Genomic DNA, 23,248 nt, shown 5'->3' on the forward strand with positions numbered 1-23,248 from the left:
ATCAGAGCAGGTCACTAGCAGTTTTCTGGTCCAAAACAAACTCCTAATTCTGGAATTTGATGCTTAAATGGATTTCAGCGGGAGCAATTCCAGACCAAACGTTTGCTGTATGCTATGTGACAAATTTGCATGTTGATCCGTTGCTCCCTAGTACCCCTCACACCTACTAAAACAGGAGTGTGTCCATCTCCGAAGAAGCAGGAACGCATGTCTCTCCGCTGATGATCAGTAAAGAATTACGCCGAGGATGCGGTCCTGCATTCTTGGCCTTGAGCTGTAGATCCTGTGTGGGCTGGGAAGGACCTTCCCTCATACATCATTATTCCAACAAATGAGTCAGCGAGCAATCAGACTAACGAGGACTTTCTCTTCACCCTCACAAACCTCAGCCCCATTTTTTCCTCTATTAATAACTTTTCTTTGGTACGAGGTCACTAAACGCGACCTTATTAAACCGTAATGAGATGTGATGATCAAGTATTCGGGGGAGCAAAAAGTCAGCTGTTTAAGTCTGATTTTGACAGGCAGTCTGGCCAATGAACATCGCTCCTAAATTATGATAAAGCACAGACACAAGTCAAACACGGGACTGGACTTTCCTACACATTTGTTCACAAAGGTGAGCAGCCAAGACAAATACACTAAATGCAACTCGATCTCAACATTCGTCGGAGCTTTCACTGAGACCATCAGCAGTCCATGGGCCAAAATGAATCACCGTTTCTCAGCACTAATATTCGGCAAGAGTTTTGCTGGCAGCAGCAAAATGACATTGATGTAAATGTTTCCTACTGAATAAACCTTTAAATGTCTCGTTTGCACTACTCACAGCAACAACAACAAAAAAATCGCATATCATGATACACACAAAAAACTGTATAACAGATGCTCTATTTCATAGACAAAAGTTTGAGGACATTTTACCAAAAAACTGTATATGCTTTCTGAACATCCCTTTCCACATTTAAACTGTTATATAATCTCCACTCTTCTGGGAAGATGTTCCACTAGATTTTAGAGTGTGGGTGTGGAGATTTGTGCTTATTCAGCCTAAAGAGTATTACAGTTTTTCTCAGTTGCTTTGGAGCATTTCTCAGATCAGAAATGAAATTCTCAAAACTCCTTGTTTAACCTCCACAACATTTATTCACTTGTGCTCATCATAAAAACATTTTCCTTTGCTTTGATCAAATTGGCGAAAGCTTTGGTACATTAATTTAATAGATTTTGTACAATCGTCCTACATAATTCTCTACTTTTAAAGCTAAACTAAAAACCCACTTATTCACCAAAGACTTTGTTGTGTAGTAGAGGGTGTGCTTAGTCGTTAACCTCTTAACGTTTCTTTTAATTGTTGTATTTTAATGCTTATTTTATTTCTCTTCTCTTTTTTATGATATTGTATATTTTACTACTTTTATGTTAATAAGATTTTATTACTATTTTGCACATTGCCTCTTCACTTTGTTCAGCACCTAGGTTCTTCTACCTGGTAGATGTTAGGTGCTATATAAATAAAGATTGATTGATTGATTGATTGATTGATTGATTGATTGCTTATCAGTTGTTTATGTTCATGTTGATCAAAATATATTATACTGGTTTCACCTAAATAGTCTTAACCCCCCAAAAATGGGCTTCAGATCATTGCATAAGTCATTGAATAACTTTCTTTTCGGCTTCTCCCGTTAGGGGTCGCCACAGCGGATCCTCCGCACGTTCGATTTGGCACATGTTTTACGCTGGATGCCCTTCCTAACGCAACCCTCCCCAATTTATCCGGGCTTGGGACCGGCACTAAGACCGGCTGGGGATGGTTCCCTGACCGGGAATCGAACCCGGGTCGCAGCGGTGGGAGCGCTGCATCTTAACCACTAGACCACCAGGGGGCATAAGTCATTGAATGTTAAGCTTAAATAAAAATTTAGTTTAAAGCTATAAAAACTTTTTTTTGGTAAATGCTTCATGAATTGATGAATTGTGCAGATGAATCTAGAATAGTTCTCTAAAACAGGTCAAAGGTGAATCTCGTGAACCTTCAATTGAGCAAAACAGAGAACTACTACTTCTTCTTCTTCTTCTTCTTCTTTCGGCTGCTCCCATTAGGGGTCGCCGCAGCGGATCATCCGTCACCATACCCCCTGTCCTCTACATCTGCCTCTTTCACACCAACTACCTGCATGTCTTCCCTCACCACATCCATGAACCTCCACCTTGGCCTTCCTCTTTTCCTCCTACCTGGTGGCTCCATCCTCAGCATTCTTCTACCAATATAATTCATGTCCCTCCTCTGCACATGTCCTAACCATCTCAATCTCGCCTCCCTCACCTTGTCACCAAAACATCCTACATGTGCTGTCCCTCTAATAAACTCATTTCTAATCTTGTCAGCAAAACAGAGAACTACAATTTCTGAAAATTGATGAACAACCAAGAAACGAACGAACACAAACGAACGTGTGAATCCTGTTCGGTCTCTTGCAATCACATAAGTACATTTTTGCTGCTGAAATTTATAGATGCCTTACAGAAGAAATTCAGCCTTGTGCATTTTTAATCATTGTAATCCAAACTGTAGTTTATATCAAGAAATACTGAAACTGTGCATCATCATACTGACAACATGACTAAACACGAATCTTGTTTGTGAACAATGACAAAAAGACTTGTTATTCTGATGGGAATGACATGTTCATTGACACAAATAATTACTTTTAAGAGATGAACTAAGGATTTTTTTTTAAGGTACAGGCTTTTGCAAGAAATCCAATGTATTGTGCTGTTTGTACAAATTGTTTTAAAATGCACCTACTGGTTCGTATGAATATTAAGGATGATTTGAGAAATGCTCCAAAGCAACTGAGAAAAACTGTAATAAAGTCAAGTACTGATGTGGGGTAAGGAGGCCTGGGATGCATTTAGCTTTCCAATTCATCTTAAATCACATTTTCATAAAGCCATTTCATAGAGAAGTGGCTGGAAAAGTCAGGTGTCACAATTCTTTTGTCCATACAGGGTACCTAAGTCTGTGTTGTGCTCCCAATCATCATGTTTGTATCTCTAACTGAATTCAGATGAAAGTTTTACTAAGGATAGATGAATGAATACTGTAAAAGCAATACTAATGCGATATTTAAATAAATGCAGTATTTTCTATCCAGTGAACGTCCTGTGAGTCACTCACAAGGAAAATTCTCCTGGTAGCATGACTTAATCGTATTCAAACTTTCACTTCAGTTAAAAAAAAAAAAAAAAAAAAAAAAAAGGACATTTTAATTTTATTGCTTTATAATTATCATCATTAAGATTATTTGTAAAGTGTTGACCTTGGCACTTCATTGGTGGCTATGTGCATGTTTGACTCCGCTCACATTAGACAAGTTCATAGTTGGCATAAGTAATTTAGATTTATTGAGGTAAAAATAATTTGTTTTTATTTTTTGCTGTACTAATATTCTCTAATGTAAAATTATGAAACTCTTATGCAATATATGTAAAAGATCAGGAAAGGTCTAGTTATATAACAAAACAAAAATCAAACATTAGGACAAGCTCCGTACCGGAGTAATCCAACTGCAAGGTGACATTTGTATGCAAGGTAAAGAGATGAAGGTGTAAGTTAAATTTAGTCCTTAAACAATCTTTTAAATGTTTAATGAAAACATTACATAAAAACATGCAGTTTGCATAGTGCTCAACTGCTTTCTAGAAAAACTCTATGTTTATTTTTTATTTATTTATTTTAGCATTTCTTATGACCAGTCAACATCCGTAGCATCCAAACAAGTACCTGCAGCTGTGTGAGAACAGTGTGTGATTGCTAATCCTGTATGGATTAAGTGGAGAGCTCATTCCTTTGTGCCCTACACTCACGAACACAAGCATCGCATGCGCAGGGAGGGACCCAGAACTCTACACTCTCTTCTCATGGCACGAAAGGCTTTTGTCCGCCCCTTACCTTGGGAAAAGTATGGCCGATAAGCTCAGCAGTCACAAAGCGTCAAGCAATGAGGGCACCAAGCCTGCCTTTGGGCTCCTTCAGATGCCAATGACCACAAATTAAACACTGGCATGATAAGAGCCACGCTTTGTGGTTTTCATTTTTTTTCGAAGTACTCTATTTGATTCATTCTTGACCTTTGGTTCAGTGGGACACACCTTTCTTAATGAAATAGATCTAATCACTCACTATGGTGGCCGTTTCGGAGCGTTTTTGTATCTTCAGAGGTAGACTTTAAAGTGGTGAAAATTCCTTTAGTGGTGAGACATCTTGACCCGCATGAGGGGGATGAGGTTTTTTTTTCTGCTGCCTTTTCAAAGAAAAAAAAAGTAAAAGAGAGGGAGGGAGAGGGTGATGTTTTCCTTTTCATGCCCAGCCTCTGAAACTCCATCCCTCTTTTCTGGTGTCAGTCGCTCTTTTGTGTCAGGCAGTAGTGGCTCCCTTTGACACTGCACTGGTTATCCTCTTGATACCTGACTCCGAAGAGGAGCCGCACTCTCGGACCTTTGTTCTTCCATCACATTTCCTCCTGCCTGGATGAGGAAATTCACTGGCACACTGCAATTATTTACCTCTCTAGCGCTTACCTTCTCTTCATATGATGTTATGGCGCAAAAAAACTATCACAACTTTGTGTTGCAGATGTGTTGTTTAAGATATTGTGAACTTTTTACTTTTTGCTGATGCACTGTAATCAAGGCATCCACACCTTAAGAGGACAATAAAACAAAAACAACACTAGGCCTCTCTGACTCAGGATCCCACAGTCTGATAATTCCTGTGGGATTTCAACTCAATTCCAAAGCTTCTTTTCAAGCATTTCTCGAGATGGGGGTTGGATTCTCACGGAAATCTGCAGATAAGAGGCACCTCGCTTGACAGGCCAAAGTGGCCGCCGTGTCACGGAATGAGATAAGGAGTGTGATGAGAGAGGTGGGCCACAGTGCCGAGTGACGTTGCAAAAACAGTTCCCAGCTGCTTTCCAAGCCAAATCACAAAATGTTAGACAGTTTTATGTCTAAATACAAACAAGCATGTAGTCAGATAGTACCAGGTTCAACTCTTTGTACCATCACAGTTTATTTTATGCTTTGATTATCAACATGTTGCATGATTCTTATAGATTTTTTCAAAACTAAATCTTTTCATATTCCAGGTAGTTTCATAAAGATCTGGCAGCTGAAGTGTATTTTTTTTCTGGTTTTTTTTTATAATAAAGGTCACTTTGCATACTATAATAGGCAGTACTCCATCTAATACGATGCACAATTCTATTCAATCTATGAATGGACAGGGACCACCACTGAACTGATATTATATAGGCGGTAGCTCATTCTCAGCACAGCAATGACCTGGACATAATACTAGAATGATTGGATCAGGTGCAGCAGTGTTGCTGAGATCTAATCACCTGGCTTGTCGTTCTATGACAGTCCTGAATTATGACTTGTACTTGATTAATAACGTAATCTGATAAAGTGCTGAATTAAGCAAAAAAGAAAAGAAAAAAGAAGACCTGAAAAACAAGACTGTTATTCCCGTTCGTTCGCAGTTCTGAGTCATGAGCGGCGCCAACTCTCCGCAAAGATCCATTAGTCCAAGAGACGTGTTTCATATGAGTTTGTTTAACTTTTCCTGGCACGGGTTCAAACAGCTGTGCCTTTGGCTGTAGCCTGTGTAAAACCCTTGACCCTAGGGAACCTTGATCACCACTCCACTACTGTACAGGTCCAAAAAAAGTTAGTGCATGATGTATGGAAAGGATTGATGGATCCAGCTGGGCTGCGAGAGGCCTTGGTTCCTGGATGGAAGCCTGGCTGCTATTTCAGGCTCATCTCCGACACCTCCATAGCATCACACTGCAAGATTACCTCTTGCGATCTTTCATAGTCAAGGCACACGTCAGAAAGAGTCGACGCTGGCTGCACTTGGAGGTCGACATAATTGTGCGCTGAGAGATACACGGTGTAGTGCGGCCCTGCAGTTCGGATGGGCTTATTGCTTTTGACATTTAACCCAAACGCAAAGGGTTTACGGCTGCTCGTGGGTACGGAGTGTGCGCTGGCCTGGGCGCCAATGGATTGGATGCTTGGCTGATGAGCTTGACTGGGATCAAGGAGGTGAAGGTCTGGTTTCATGTCTTCAGTCTGAATCAAATTAGAGCCTGGTTAAGAGCACACCAATGCGGTTCCACAGTTAAGGCTTCAAGAGAAACAAGCACAATGAGACGTGACATAAGAAGTTGGCTCGGAAATGCAGACTGTGGCAGCGCTGATGAGGCTTACGTTACAGACTCGCCTGCAGAAATGCTGCCTACACCACAGAAAAAGCAGGACCACCTTCTATGACTTATCCACCAGCAGCACTTCTCCCCAAAGCCTCGTTTTACTTACCTTGTTATGGCTTCCACAGAAAAGTAAAAAGGGAAGCTATGTGGAACAACCATGACCACAAGACATGCACTAAAACAGGTAGCTGAGAAGTTTTATCTCCTGATTTATTTTATGGCTCGAAGAAATAGGCGTATAAAATCAGCGGTTCTAAAACTAGAAGTCGTGGTCACTTGATTGCTGTAAGGAGATTTCTTGGACAAATTGATATTAGAAATATCGAACTAAATATATATATATAAAAAAGCATGTCACTATTTTAAACGATTTCAGCAATAAAAAAATGGCCCTAAATCCATTAGATCAGTATATACTTATGAATGTTAGGTCATTTTTGATTGCAGATACAGCTGATGACAATGACAGAGACAGAACATGGTTTTAAAAAGTCACGGTTTTAAAAATGTGTCACGTCCCTAAACATTTTACAGCTCAACTGTATAGGAAAACAGATGAGCAGGGATTTTTATTATTTTTTTGGCTCTGTCATGCCATCAAGCGTATATCACTTTAATCTTCCAGATGTACATAAATTATGCAGGCAAGTATGCATACAATGCTGCTTGCATTGCTGCTGCTTCTGCACGCACATGCTCGTATTATTTTCCTATACCGTTTGATCCTTAAATGGTATCATCCATTTGATAATTAAACGGAGATGAAATAAGATGGAAAAATGCATGCCTGAAAACACTCCTTCAAATGCAAGCTCACTCCTCACTAGATTGGCAGGTCAGTGAAGGGGAGAGTCTTCATATGCTAGACATAAGCCACAGTAGACCTAAGCTATAAATCTGTCATTTGAAAAATGTATGTTGGTCAAAACTTAGGGTTACAGAAAATTCATTATGTTTATTTACGGTCTTTTGCCAGAAAAGGGTGAAATCCCAGGGTGCAAATAATGATCTACCACCTGATCAACTCTTGTGTAACCCCTTCAACATTGGATACACAATCCAGACCACATCACATGCTGCCAAATGGTCAATGTTGTTTACCATTAACCTTATTTGCTCATCAGCTCAGCATGCAAAAGCTCAAAAGAGGGTCCCCATCTGCTACCATTAAGAACTCACAACCCCCATGCACCACCACCCACCCCTTGCTCTTTTCCCCAACATTCACATCTACAGAGCAATATACAACAGGGACAGCTGGTCAATAAAAGGACAATCTTAAAAGGACACTTGTACATGTTTATGTTCCTTAAATGTCAAGCTTAATAGGGAGGGCACGATAAGAGCGATGCAGAGGCTTGCAGAAATTTATCTTTTGGAGTGAAGAGGCCTAATGCTTTTAAGAGCAACTACGATAGAGCCAAGCATTAGCTTGAAACAGGACATTTGGAGAAGTTTTTTTCAATTGCTCTCTATGTTTAAAGTGGAGTTATTTGGCATTTATTTTTATATATATATGTTGGTATGCATTTGAAGAATTTCAGATGGAACAGGTGTGTAAACTGCAGAAGACTCCCGAGATGCCATTCAGCCAATATAAAAACGTCAGTAATCCATATTATAATTATCTTCCAATGTCATCCTCAGCACTCACCAAAACAAACAGTCTCTACAAAACTTTTCTTTCAATAGAGAAACATAACAGGTTCAGGATCCTCCTACATAAGTAATGGGGGGAAAAAGAAAAACTTGCTGAGAAGATATGAGGAAGAAACCAGACTCGAATGAAAACCCATTCTTATCTGGGTGTGAACATAAATAAATCCCTTTTATATCCCACTATCGTAACAAATCTGTTCATATTAATCAAAGTTCAAAAAAACATTTTTTTAGGGGTACAGTACAATAATGCATAAGATTTGTGCCCTTAACTCTATGCTTTCCTACATATCACACCTCCAAATGCCTTTTAGCTTAATTCTTCTTACACCACAGCAAGATGTCTATTATTTTTACATATATATTTAAAAAGCATTTTGTCAGATGCCCTAATTCAAAGCGATTTACTGTTATCTCAGTTATACAGCTGAGCAACTAAGGGTAAAGGGTCTTGCTCAAGGGCCCCAGCAGTGGCAGCTTGGTGGTGCTGCGATTTGAACCCATGACCTTCCAATCAGAAGTTCATCTTCTTATCCATTTATTCATCCAAATGTGGAACACCAAATTAATTCCAGTTTGCACAGAGAGCTTGGCATTTTTTCTGACAAAACTGCAAAGTGTAATCTTTTCTTTATCTTTCCTGCAGTTAGACTATTACAAAGCCTGAAACTGGACTATGGACTTCTTTTATAAATCTTAATCACCAGACTAACTAACTAACTAACTATCTCACATTGTATCAACAAACATTTTTAATCCGTTTGCATATCGCCCACCAAACAAGTCTCTGTCAATGATCGGTTACTATAGAAACAAAAACACATTAATCTGCACTCAGTTTAATGTGGGAACTAATGTCAGTTAGAAAATGAATCGCCCCCTTCTGATTAATCACAAGGAACTAGGTGGACCACCCTACTCTAACAGGAACACGTCCCCCATAAAGAAGAGGCCATGCTTTTTAAACTTTTAGCCAGCAGATACAAATGATCTAATCAAATATAGAAGTAAATTCTTTTCAGGACCTAAACGCTTATCTGGCTGAGCAGCTACAGTAAGGATTACTTTCTGTAATCTCTAGTATTAGCATGAGATGCACCTTTCTGTAAGGAAAAGAAAACTTTTTTGTCGTCATCAAATGATAGTATGATAAGTTAAAAAGATAAAGAATTTAAATAAAATGAATAATTGTAATTTAGAATAAACATGTCCAAACGAAAAAGTCACACTGTCAGTATATTACGTTGTTAGGAACAGAGCGAAAATGGCTGTGTGTAACATGCTGCCCACGTCCAACCTTTGAACCATAAAAACCCTAATGATGACTGCGTGTTACCAAAACATAAACACTGTTTTTTTATCTCGTATTTATGGTGCATTCCAACGCAGACACGAATTCATTACGCACACCTGTGAAGCCAGCCTCAAACGGGTAAGACGATTGCTGTGGTTGAGGCCACGCTAAATAAAAGGCCATCAATGATAGGCTTCGGAATATGAAAAGATTAGATCAAGCTTCACCTATGATTGGAAAGAGGCCTGATTGTAGCTGCCCAGAGCACTTGTAAAAATCTTTGGGAGAAAGGTGCAGCAAGAGATACCATCGTGTCTGAGTGCCACTTGTTGCCAGAGTGAAAGAGCCCTCATGACTCACGCATGCAATCCTAGCGAGGATTTCCACCCTCAACTTTACACACTCGTATGGGTAAGAAAATGGCAATCCAACCAAAGTAGATCGTTGTTGAAGCTCTTTAATATCTAATTCTAATGCTGCCTCTTTTTATTTGTTAAAGAGGGTACATTTTACTTGCTTAACCAGATCATTTAATCAAAGGGTGAAGTTAGTGCAAAGTCACATTTTAGCAGATTTGATTTTTGGCCAAGTTGTTCCTTTAAACCTGGGAGAGAAAAAAAAAAAAAAAAGATATAGATGGATATCATAGTCTGAGTGTCACTTGTTACCAAACTGAGGGAACCCTCATGATAAACTCATGCAATCCCTTCAAGCATCATAAGGGCGCGAAAATAAGCGCGTGATAAGGCACTGGCTGGCCTCGAAAGTGACAATGGCCAATCACTGGCACTTGTGCCGATACTCCTCATCAGCACACATGTAAAAGATAAAGTGCGGCGATACAAACGATTTAATCTTCCAAAAAAAAAAAAAAAAAAAAGCATCAAGTGTTTGTTTGTTTTTTTGTTTTTTTTTATGTTTATTAAGAGTGACTTTTTATGATGAATTGCAGAGAGAAATACACACTTCATTGTACATCATAAACTCGTTTAATCTGCAAACCATGACTCAATGAAATGCTTTTCTCTTCACCTTCACTTTGCACAAGTAATATTTAACAGCGTCAATATTTCTACATAAACATAGTAAAAAGTGGAGTGAGATCATCTGAATATCAAATAGAAACCATCAAGAGGTTTATCTCCCCCCTTATTTACTTCCTATGTTGTGATTGCTTTATTGCTTATTTCTTCTAATTCAGCTGTAGGGTGGAGGGGGGCAGAGGGGGACGTAAAAAAAAAAATGATACCAAGTGTTTCTTGAAATAGTGAAGATGTATTAAGCAGACCTCCTGCCTAAAATCAAGGAACAAGCTGGGTGTGTTAATGCTGCTGTAGCTCAAGTTAAAGATCCGCTGGGAAATGCTTTTCGGGAAATCGGCTTCGTCATAGTGGATGATTTGGTCAGGTTTAATACTGTCGAGAGGTAGGGTCTGTTGTGTTTTCCTTAGTGCTCACAATTATTAACAGCACTCATAAAAAAAACACCACGCGCTAACGCCATGAACGCGGGGTGCAAGACGGCGTGGCACATGGACCAGCATGAGATTTAGATGTGAACATCACGTTTGTCTTGTTTACCGAATTACATGGGAGAATCAATCTCACTGCCGACGTTATTGCAAGCTGCTATGTCTGATTTTCTGGTGTTGATCCCTTAAATCCATGACTCCTTAATGAGGTAAGAAAAAAAAAAAATAATAATAACTATCATGCACTGTTCCCTCTTAAAAACTAATGCCTTAAAAATTTTTGAAAAATGGATGCTTGCTTTTTATATATATATATATATAAATAAAAACAGTTGTGCTTAGCCTCTACTAATGAATTGTTGAAATGCTTTTAGACGTTCTGTTATAATTTAATCAGGCATAACAAACAGCAAATACTGGGGGGAAAAACGATCTAACTAAATCTTCATGAATAAAAGGGAAATGAAGGGAGTGTGGAAAGAAGGGGAGCTTCATTGTCGTTTCTACTTTGTCTAAGGGGGATTATGGTCAATTTGTACACCCTGATCCCTTAAAAGAGGGTACAGTGTTTTTTAATTCCCTCATGGATGCTCAGTGTTCCAGTTATTAACCTTCACGCACTTTAGCAGCCAATGCGTCGCACGTCTTCTTGGCATCTCCCAAAAGCATAGAGGTGTTGGTTTTGTAGAATATGGGGTTGTCCACAGCTGCGTAGCCCACGCCCAGAGACCTCTTCATCACGATGACCTGGAGGGTTGAAAACACAGACCTTGAAGCTGAAGCCAGAAAATGCAGAGCTGATCCCATTTAACAAACCAAGGAATAAAACAGCTTTACTGTTTAAAAATAAATAAATAAATAAATAAATAACACAGAGTGGGGGGAAAAATTATGGGCTCCAGTGAAAAAGCCAGTAAACTAAAATGTGTTGGCGATATACTGAGCGTAATTCTCGGTCATCTCACCCATCATCCTTGGTCCTGCAGGATTTTGAAGAAAACTGAACACTCCTCTATTTGATGAGTTTTCATTATGCAATTGTAAACATACATTATGTAAACATTATGCAACTGTATGAGAATTTGAGTCTGTACATAAAGATTTTGGTTCAATCCTTATAGATGTGATGACTCAGCAGAGGTCAAAAGTAATTGGTGGAATTGTGTGGCTTTGATTTTTTAGCACCGAGAAGCAATTGTTGTCCTTAATAAACCATGAACAAAGGTTCACAGATTGCTGGTACGTTAGTGGAAAGTAAATCTTAGACACCAGACCTGTTTTGGCCACAAGACAGGAAAAAAAAATTCCTCTCTGATTTTAAGCCGAACTATTTATTTAACAGACTCACGTCACTGTAAAATATTATTCACCAAAGGTAATTGAGGCCAAACACAGCAACACTTAGTTAATAACCCTGTCCTACACCTGTATGTAAAATGTGTTAGACTTTAGCCTTGTATTTGTGCATTAGTGAGAGAAAGAGAAAGCAGATCATGCTTCCAGCATCTAATGGATATTTAAGTATCTGCCATTTACAAAATTAAGCGTCATTAGTGTCTCGGGCGCAGAACCCGAGCCGAGCGCTTCCTGGGAAAGCGAGCGAGAGCTGTGCTGTGATTGGGAGCATCTGGTTGGGAAGCAGCAACCCTTTCTTGCTAATTGAATAAGTAAAAACAGGAGAGGAGTCCTCGCTGCGCTGCTGGTCTCTATGCATTGGTGGTGCTTAAGACGCTGAAGAAAACTTGGAACGAAAGCCACCCCATCTGGTGATGCCGAAGTGGGATACTGATGATCACTGATGGCAAGGTGATGAAGGATCGGCTTTGGAGACGGAAGTAGAGATTCACCTGACTGTCATCTCCCTGCAGTTCCTGCTACATCATTTTTCAGGATGCCTCTCTACTCAGCTGCAGCTGGGCTTGGGGATGTAGAAAGGACTCCTCATAATCTGGGAGCAATCAGAACTCTGGCAGCAGATTCACAACCTACCAGCCAATAGGACTACCTCGATCGTCCAACGAGCTCATGTCATTAGTAATGTCACTACAAAGAGAGTTTACTGATTTTGGAAGAGACCACTAACCAGCAACCCCCCGCCAAAATTTTATTTTAAAAGATTTGCAAAATTAAACAGTTTATTCTTGTCTGGAAGTGATGCTGAACAAGTACAGCACAAAGAAATTTACCTGACGAAAGATTTTGGATACGAGATAAATCAATCCATATTTGGTTCATTTTCAGACTTAAATTCTGTACATTTGGGAAAGTCCGGGAGCAGCCAAGACAACTGATCTGGCCACGTTGAAAACAGTGGTCTGTGGCTGGCTTTCACTGAACTGTGGTGTGAAAGCCACCACGCTCTGTGCCACGTGCTGTGTAACGTGATTGGATCAATTTGTTGGTTCACACTCTGTTTCAAGCTTTATGACTACGGAAAGGGATGTGATGGCCAGTAAAGGAATGAATCATCATCATCATCATTATCATTTTTATTGTTATTATTATTGTTGTTAAACCAGCAGCTGACAGGACTGAAGCATTTTAATCAATGCACCCTACTGTTGCAACTGCATGCATGTGAGCATGGCGGAAAAAATGCATGTCTCTTGCAGACCTGCATGTCTAAGAGTTTTCTTATACAAAAACGGCGCCTCGTTTGCAGGTGTTCCTGCACAGTGACATGCCATGAATCTGTTCTCCAACTCCTGAGTGCTGGTAAACTTCAGGAAAACTGAAAATATGCATAAAATCATTATTGAATAAAGCTCTAAAATGTCATCTTTCCCACCAAGAGATCTGAATTGATCCAAAAGCCACACCTGCACTTATGATCAGGAGGAATAGGGACTTACTTTGAATTACAACACCTACAATATATAAAAAAATAAATAAATTAAAAAAAATAAATAAATAAAAAAATAAAAAAAGAGAGAAATATAACCTCGGATAGCACATAAAATGTTTGGTTTAATAAGCAATCAGGGCATTTATTCAAATTAACTATCATTAATGCGCAGGAGAACAGGTAGCTAGCAGGGTGAAAGGTGCGAAGAAGTACCAAAGCAGTAAGGGAGGTTCACCTGTTTGGACTTCCAGACTTCCAGCACTGGCATTCCAGCGATGATTGAGTTGGGGTCTTCCTGAGCGGCCGAGTTCACTGTGTCGTTGGCTCCAATGACCAGCACCAAGTCGGTTTCTGAACACGGCCAAAACACCACAACAGGACAAAATTAAATCTGCGAGTATTATTGAAACAATTTAGAAAATAATTCAATCACAAAAAACATACCAGGGAAATCATGGTTGATCTCATCCATCTCAAGAACAACATCGTACTGAACACCAGCTTCGGCCAATAGAACGTTCAGCTGCCCAGGCATGCGCCCGGCAACAGGATGAATGCCAAACCTGCACAGCAAAACATTACATTACAAACTCACTCTGATCACATCTTTCACTGGCCTGATGTACTAAAACCCGGGGTCAAGTTGCCTGTACAAGTTAAGAGGAAATAAGTTGGCGTCAAGTCTATCATTCTAACACTGGCAGTAGTAAAGACACACACTGAGGGGAAATTGCTAGAGGAAGAGGATCAGGCCCCTGAGGCTGCCGAGTGCCTTTATGACCCGGCCTCACCATAAAAACCCAGATGACTGCCAACAAGACCAGGGCACTCACAGGAAGTGGCATGCTCAGATTAAGCTCCACTGTGCACATTTACTGAAAAAGTGGCTGTCAGAAAAATGCTCATTAACTAATTAGAATAATTAGAATTGTCGCCTCCGATCAGCATCGCGCAGCGAGATGGACTCCTTTCTCTCAGACAAAAACACAACCTCTAGTTACACAAGCAAAGATTTTATCAAGTGACCCACCGGAAGATTTACAGTATACAGATCAGTGGAAACATTTGTATTCCATATGTCTTTTACCAAAAACAAGCAAATCTATATAAAAATACAGGATTTCTCGAATGTGATATAAACTTGACCTGCAACCCATTAACACAAGCGTCTTTTTATATCTATATATATATAAATATAAACTGTATTTCTGAATAATGTTCTAATAACCTCTCCAAATATGTGAGAGTTTATTATACATTATTTCAACTTCAGTTCTTACAAGAAAAAAAAAAAAAAAAGAACCCATAGTGAAATGTTAGTCATTAGACACCTAAATGAAACATTTTCATACAGAAAGCTGATGTTTTGTGTTTAGGGAGGTTACAAATTAAGTTGTTGAAGTATTAAGTTGAGATCATTGTAAAATATGCAATGCAAATTATACCATATTTAATAATAATCAAATGTACAGTATGAAAAGCTGATTAAAATGTATAATGTATTAGACCTAAATGCAGATATCCTTATTCTGTAAATACTCTGAATTTAATGGTGTGCCAAAATGAGCAAAAATCTGATTTAGAAGAAGAATATTTGTATCTCATCTCTTTACTCTCAATTTGAAGAGGACCTCTTGCAATGTGTCATCGCGTTCTCTCTATCGACTGTGAGTAAACCAAGTGTTTGTTTGAGGCATGAGAGAAAAGGCTGTGATCAGCTGTGTAAGAGAACAAACATCAAAAGTTTTAGACATAGGATTTGTCAATCAGCATTTGTAGTTAGCTGCAGATGGAGTGGGGTGGGGTGGGGTGGGGGGGCGCAGACGGTGGAGCATACAGGCCTGGCCCCGTGTTCATGATTACTTCAAGCACGCAAACACAGACTCACACAGACACACACCTGTTGCTCTGAAAACACCAAAAGATGTTCAGCTTCATTTTTAGCGTGACTGCTTATGGCTTGATCAGGACTCGCGATAAGAAAACCTGTGATGTTTAGGCAAACAGAGAACACAAGCGAGTCACTGCTCAGCCCACGGCCTCCACAACAGGACGACACCCCGTGCCAATTATCCCAAAAAGAGCAAGGAGGTGGAGATGTAAAGGAGGGGGGCTTGAACCTAATCTGTCCACTCTTCGGCCACCCATCTCCCCCTGTAATCAACTGCAAATGCACTAATAGGAAGCAGCTGTTGAGCTCCCAGATCAAACGAATGCAAGAAAATTACACAAGCTTCCGGCCTGCCTCTCTCTTCCACTCCACTCCTCCATGCCCGAGCGAAACGGCTGTGCCTGACCAGGTGGAGGGGAGAGGGAACCTAAAGCACAAGTGGAACGGGTTCGAGAGAGCCATTTCATCAAGCTAAAAACTGTATTCAGAAGTGGAGACAAAAATTCACTGCAGCACAATGCAAGGCCTGAAATATGCAACCCAAACCCCAACTCTGAACTCTCAGCATGACACAGCCACAACTTCCAAAACAGCAAAACGCTGATCAATTCTAAACAACACTGTCTGACCAACACACCCCCTTCCCTCGTCTGAGCAGAACAGGTTGGCAAGAAACACCAACAACCTGGAACTGATTAGAGTGTGTGTGTGAGTGTGTAGTCTGCTGTGAGATCCTTTTAAACCAACGCTCTGGCACAGAAGAGTCAGTAATTAGCTTCTCTGCATGTTAAGCGAGTGTGGTAAGAAGGTAAGGATAACTGAAGAAAAGGGGGGAAATAAACAAAACAAAACAAAAAACGACACACAAACAAACCTTAAAGAAGGCAAATAATCTGTAACCTGCTTTGTTTTTGGTACACGAGGCAAAAGTCCTGAAATGTTTTTATTAACCATGACTGATTTTAATAAATAATCAGAATACAGGAAAAAGTATGTGACCCTTTCATGATTTCGTCTAAAACTTGAATTGTATAAAAGTTGCATAAAAGCTTGAAGATCAAAGACTAAACACAAAACAGCATTTAAATGATCGTTACATGTTTGTCAAGAAGAAAAGTTATCAAACACCAACTGAACCTGTGTGAAACATTTACTGCCCCCTTACAGTGACTCTTAAAAGTTTGAAAACTCCTAGTCTTATCATTTTAAACATACATGATCTTTTTGTTTATATGCAACAAACTAGCTGTGAGGCAAAATATATAGGAATTGGACAGTGAATGAGGAAGAAATTCTGTAAAGAGATGAACTTGTGTAGAATTGTGTAAGAGGAAATCACGAGACTTCCACGAGACAGCTGGAATGTCATCCATCATGGAATGACCTGCCCAGTCACTGGACTTTGGTCAAATGGCTGGGCAACTGCTCTGAATCTCAAGGTCAGAAAGTAACATACAACTAGCAAAGATCACCTCTGGCAAGTTTGACGAGAGATAATGGCAAAGTATTTTTAGCTAAATGCGTGCAGAAACTGTCCAAATGCCAAGCGTGTGTAAAGATGTTTATTTATGCTAAGGGAGGATTTTTCAATTAAAATAAAAGTTGAACATCTGGATATTTCATATATTTGTCAAAGTAAATCTATACCATTAAATGGCCTGATTTGTTGCACATAAACAAAGGGAACGTGCATGTGTATCTCAGAAACCATAACTACGGATAGGCACATGATTAACCCAATATAATCAATTCATTGTATTACACACTAGAAACACACAGACCTGATGAAAATAAACATTGCTTAAATACATGCTTTCCAGCAATGTGAAGCCAGCTAAAATGTATTACATCACAGTGCTGCTAAATTCTCGAATCTGAATGGTCACAAAGTGTGCATTATTTGTACAACTACACCACGAGCACCCTCCGAGACTGTATCAAAGTCAAATCAATCATTAACTAAACTAAACAAACCAAAAAAAAAAAGAACCACAGGCTTAATTTACCTCAGATTATAAAAACATTTAATTCCACCATTAGAGAAAAACTGGCCAAAAACAAATCCACTGGAGGCAAAACATCATCAACTCTAAATATATATTTTAACTAAATGACCAGACATGCCTACTGCTCTCCAACTGGCCTGCATGTCAGCGAGTGAGGTCTGTGCTTTGAGGAGAGTGCCAACTGCCCAGAATTTTTACTTTAGGAACTGATTTAATGCTCCATTGGGTATATAAAAAGATTCTAACAATTTTGAGGCGAGTTTGTATTTTATATTAATGTGCCCAAGCTGTATAATAGTAATGTCTTAGTAACATCCAGTGTACACATGTATACATACCTGACTGTCTTGCCCTGCTCTGTCAGAGACTTGACAAGGTCAGCAATGGGATACTGAGCTTTAGCTGCACACAAACCATAACCTGCAAAAGAACAAACATTTCCATGAAGTCTCTGTTTCACTGTTCGGTTCCATAAGCTTCTAGAAAAAATAAATCATTATTTTATTGAAAACAATAAAGGAGACTCTTTAGCAGCTAGTTTAACATGCAGCAGATGAGCTGAGACACAATGGACATGGAGGAGAATAATATCAAAGCTCATTAATGTGGCTTTGTTACAGTAAACGGTAACAAGATTACATTTTTATTACTTAACAAATGACGATCTGACTTAAAAAAATGGGGGGAATCCTGGATTCCTCTTCCAGTATTCCTTTTTTTTTTTTTTTTTTTTTTGCAAATGATAAAAGTTCTTTTATCTTCTCTTTTCACTCTTCTAAAAGCCTTAAAAGCCCTAAATATTATGTTTGGCTATGTGTGTTATACCATAACGAATGCTTCATTAGCTAACCTTTGGCAAAACACGGGTTCTACCCTGCATTCTACAGCAGAAGCGATTGTTTACCTCATCACTCAAGTCACTCTACAATTCTCATTTATGCTTAGATACCTGCTGGTTGCTTTGGTTTTCACCATGTTGCAATCAAATTTCTTTGTTACATCAGTGCCAGTGTGACAGTTTTTTTTTACAAAGGTGTTCGTTCTGTGAACCTTGCAGTTACTCAGACAGCGATGCTCAGCACGACAGAAAATTAAGGACCATCGAGAAGGAATGAAAACTTTCCATGAGCTAAACACCCAGTTTCCAAAGGTATTTTTTAAGCTCCAGTGCTGGAAAGTCCTCATAAAAAGGTAAATAATAATAAAAATTAAAAAGCCACAATGATGAGGACAAAGAGCTGAAAAATCTAAAGAATTTCCAGGCCAGACACTGACCAGGTCATGAGTGACTGATTTAAAGTCTTGCTTTAAAAAGTGCTAGAACTTTCTGCTCACCTCAAAATGTTCCATACATGCAGAACCTTGCTTATAAATTCTGTTCCCACCCTGTAACTTTTACAACTCCAAGCAATCATACCTTCCCATTCTCACAGCAGGATGCATACTCTCTGAAACCTACTTCGCTCCAATAGGACATTTTTTCATAATAGTACCAAAACCAACATGCCTGATGCTCCCTTCCATATTTAGACAAGAAGGTAGGTGACCACCAAAGACACTTAAACTCACATCAAAGGGAAACGAACATGTTGTGAAATTGTTTTAGTCTGTGTTGATGCTAGTCTTGTTTTAGACTATGTTCATTCACCTGAGAGCTGCTATTTTGTTTACGTGTGCTCACGAGGAGATGCACAGTGAAGCGCAGAAAAAGGCCAAAGGTTAAAAAGTCACAGGTAGAAACAAATATGGAAATACTTAGCAGTTTGACAAAACACACCATGACCTCCTGTCCATGAAAAGAAAAGGCAATTAATCATTTAAAGCTTCAATGATTTTGGATAGGTTTTGACAGAGCAGTCACAACAGCGGCCAAACCCGGAGTTTAAAACAGTGTGTTGCATGTCAACAATCCCCCTGTGATCCTAATGATTTTCTAACTTTTTCATAACGTCCTATTTTTTGGAAACGGACATTTCTCCTAAGGAAAACAATCATGCCCAGAAAAATCCGGTGTTAAACCTTAAAAAAGGCCTAAATGTTTTTGCAGGTGTCAATCAAATAAAGTGACTGAGACTGCTCCAATTATAAGAAATGTGAAAATCCAAACATGGCTGTGGCACTTTCACAAAACTAGACCTGAGAGAGAGAGAGAGAGAGAGAGAGAGAGAGAGAGAGAGAGAGAGAGAGAGAGAGAGAGAGAGAGAGAGAAGCAAGAAAGAGAGAGAAAGCAAAATAGATAGGTAGACAAATAGAAAAAGAAAGAAAGAAAGAAAGAAAGAAAGAAAGAAAGAAAGAAAGAAAGAAAGAAAGAAAGAAAGAAAGAAAGAAAGAAAGAAAGAAATGGAAGGAAATGGAAGGAAATTGAAAATAGTAAAGTATTAGAAAATTAAAAAATAAATAAGAGAAAAAAGCACCAGAAAAATAGAAAGTAACAAACCAGCCATAGAGGAAAAAAAAAGAGCAGGCTAGAGAGTGACTGATGCAGGAATGACTGATGAACTGAGACAGTAGTACATGTTTAAGACAGGTTTGTCTGAAGACATCTGTCCATGCTGCATGGTTTGTTTAAATTAAATAAAAACACTGGATCCGTTGTGTTTGGCCCTGTGGCCCTGTTTACACAAGACACCAGCGTGCATCATCATCTCTGCCTTCGGCTTGATACCCCGTGACCTGCTGTCAGACCATAAAACCAAACTGTAAAACAGTCTGCTGAGAAGAATAAAGCAGCAAGAACCACAAACAGCTTTGGAGGCCTTTTTGGGGGGGAAACTACCCTGAGATACACAGAGACTCACAAACAGGCAGACAGCAAACTGGTTTGAAGTGAAAATGTGATCCAGCAATAAAGTGTTGGTGTCTGTAATGCAGGTAGCAGCCTGATGCACAAAAAGACACGGTCTCACAAACAATTCCTGAGCATTTAGAAAGACCTTTAGATCCCATTTCACTTTCCTGATAATAATAATATGATAATTTTACATATTGAACTCCAGACTGATTAATGTGCATCAGCCACATTACAGCAAACTGTTCACATGTATTTATAGCTTGTTAAACAAATCCTGTTCTATCAGGTATGTGTGAGAACCCAAATAATATTGATTGTAATGATCACAATTGGTGAATGTCATTCTAATGTTTAAAAAGCAATGAATGCATACTGAGCGCCAGAGTCTCCAGAAAAACAAACCTCCATCTGTAAACGAGCAACATGTAAAGACCGCACTTCTAAGAACAGCGATGTAAAGAAATCCAAGTGATGTAATGGCTGTCAGTCAGGGCTAGGTAAATCTTGCAAACATCGTGTTCAATGATTCTCTCTTCCTCTCTTTCTGTCTCTCTCTCCCACACACACACATCACCTGGGACAATGATGATGTTCTGGGCCTCCTTGATCATCTCCACAGTCTGCTCCACATTGACCTCTGTGTGGGTGCCCGTGATCTCCATGGGTTTGCCCCCGCCAGTGGAGGAGGTTCCATAGCCGCCAAGAATGACATTGGCCAGTGAGCGATTCATGGCCTATGCAGGAAAACAAAACAAAAAAAATCAGATATATGTTAAAGGGTTAACAGTAAGCGTCCCTTGGTGGAGAACACTGCTTTAATAAAAAATATGTAAAAATATTTTTATACTATTATACCTATCCATCGTGCACTTGCCAAATCATAACTCATTTACAAATAGTTCCTACAATAATAGCAACAATATTCACAGCAGTAAAAAAACATGTACGCAATACAATATGCTAAACATATTTAAATAAACAGTTTCTAGATGTATTGAATATATGCACGTCCACAAATGGACGTGTCTACGGAGCTAGAAAAAAAACATTAAGGTGAGAATATTGAGGGAATCTGGGATCTTACCACACACATGATGTAGGACAGAATGGCTCCAGATGAGCCGATCAGCGCTCCGACAATGGTGAGCAGATTGTTGTTGAGCAGGAAGCCCTCAGCACACAGAGCCCAGCCAGAGTAACTGTTCAGCACAGTGATGACCACTGGCATGTCTGCTCCACCAATGGCTGCCGTCAGAGTTACCCCCTACACAAACACACCACAATTACAACAATAAAACAACTCAATATAAGCTACAAACAACTCAACTGGTAAGTGAGGAATAAAATGTTATGCCCAGTGTTATGCTGTTTTAATAAAATGCTGAGTGCTCGGGGTGTTTTAAACCACAGCGACTTATTATTCAGCGTTATTTTAGATTGCCATAACTATTATTTATTATAGAGCTGTTTATTGTTACATTTTATGTTGTGGAAAGAAGAAAGCACAGCTTCATGTTGCAGAAAAAAAAAAGCACAAGGTTGCTTTCTTCTGCGTTTGTTCTAAAGACTTTCAATATAGAGCTTCAATATGATTTGAAGTAACATGACTCTTGGAGCTGTTACAGTAAATCAACACATTCTGACCAGATTTTAAAAGTCTGTTCGATCTGTATCGATGGATTATTTTGTATCAAAAATTCTTTTGTGGAGTCATCAAAATATGAAATATGGGTGATCTACATATAAGGCAACTGTGGAATATAATTTTACACAGATCACATAGCACTTGAAAACCAGTATTCATCATGGATTTATTACTGTGCCATGTACCAGGCCAAGAAGTATTTAGATGTGGTGCAGATTAGCTTATAAAATGCTCCTTATCAAAACCTCTTCTCAGGTGTTTATACTTAACATCGATGACCATTAAAAAAAGGTATGTGTAGTTTATATACACCGGATTTATTTTATTATTTTTTTGCGTTTAAATTTTGCCCAAGGTAAATGGGCAAACGGACTCTTGAAATTCTCGGAGAGCTCCCATGAAATTTCATTAACAGCGCTTTACCCTGAAATGGTCATGGTTTCTTGCCAGGATTCAGATATCACCACATGCAATATGTAATAAAAAAAGAAAAAAAAAAAGTCTGGACTGAGGCAAAAAGAAAATACTACATTAATACTATAGGAGCTTGTCTATAGGTGCATGTAAGGCAGAGTCTATCGTGCGTGATCTGTTTAAAAAAATCTGTTCATGAAGTACTCATTCAAACTGCACAACTTTTGTTATAATACTAATTAACTCTTAAATTATCAACTAAAAACATTTTAAAGATATAAACCGATGTTCTGTTGATTAGAACAAAGCTTGTGTGATTGTGGGGCAGTAGACATCCTGCCCCACCCAACCCCTACATGTAGAAGCAAAAAAATGGAAACTGCTATACAAGCACTAACAAAAGGATAATTGGGGAAAGAATTTTGCTGGCTCACGCTCAATCTCTGACTTGTTTGCTGCTCCTCCTGCAGTCATAAACAAACAGACAAGACAGTGCCTGGTACTACCCCTTCTGTGTTCTCACACACTGAGCAAAGGCTGATGGGAGCCACAACTGCAGCACCAAACACAGCTTAATTGCTTTCAACAGTGTTTGTTAGATGTTAAGTTTGATCAACTAAGGCTTATTGTTTGACTTTTTGAAGGGCCATTTGCCTGTGCAGGGGCATCTACAGCTTTCTTCAATCTTAATAAATATGAGTGTATTTAGTGGTTTTAGTTAGTGTAATTAGTGTTTAGTTTAACTGAATGAGTCTCTTTTCAAATTTCGGCAGCCTTTTATGGGGCACTTCATTAGATAGTATCCTAAAGAATTAAGTTTGCTATAACCTGTTAAATTAGCTTTGTTATTTGTATTTACTTTGTGTTCAGTGTTGCCCTGCACCAGCTAAATCTATGGTCATAAAAGCAGCTCCGGTTGAATAAATTACAACAATGCTAGTATGC

General features: G+C 39.1%; 1 protein-coding gene across 1 annotated transcript in view; it reads right to left on the reverse strand.

Moving 5' to 3' along the window:
• Positions 1-10,210: 10,210 nt before the first annotated feature.
• Positions 10,211-23,248, reverse strand: part of nnt (nicotinamide nucleotide transhydrogenase) — a 36,693-nt gene continuing 23,655 nt past the window's right edge. Inside the window, exons 17-22 of the mRNA XM_083565049.1 lie at positions 21,329-21,508; positions 20,819-20,978; positions 17,792-17,873; positions 14,001-14,119; positions 13,792-13,907; positions 10,211-11,458 (exon numbers count right to left, since the gene is read on the reverse strand). Of these exons, the coding sequence (XP_083421175.1) occupies positions 11,318-11,458; positions 13,792-13,907; positions 14,001-14,119; positions 17,792-17,873; positions 20,819-20,978; positions 21,329-21,508 (798 nt within the window). The 3' untranslated portion in view covers positions 10,211-11,317. The remainder of the gene's footprint in view (positions 11,459-13,791; positions 13,908-14,000; positions 14,120-17,791; positions 17,874-20,818; positions 20,979-21,328; positions 21,509-23,248) is intronic.

The sequence above is a fragment of the Silurus aristotelis genome, assembly GCF_946808225.1.
Source record: "Silurus aristotelis genome assembly, chromosome: 16".
NCBI lineage: Eukaryota > Metazoa > Chordata > Actinopteri > Siluriformes > Siluridae > Silurus > Silurus aristotelis.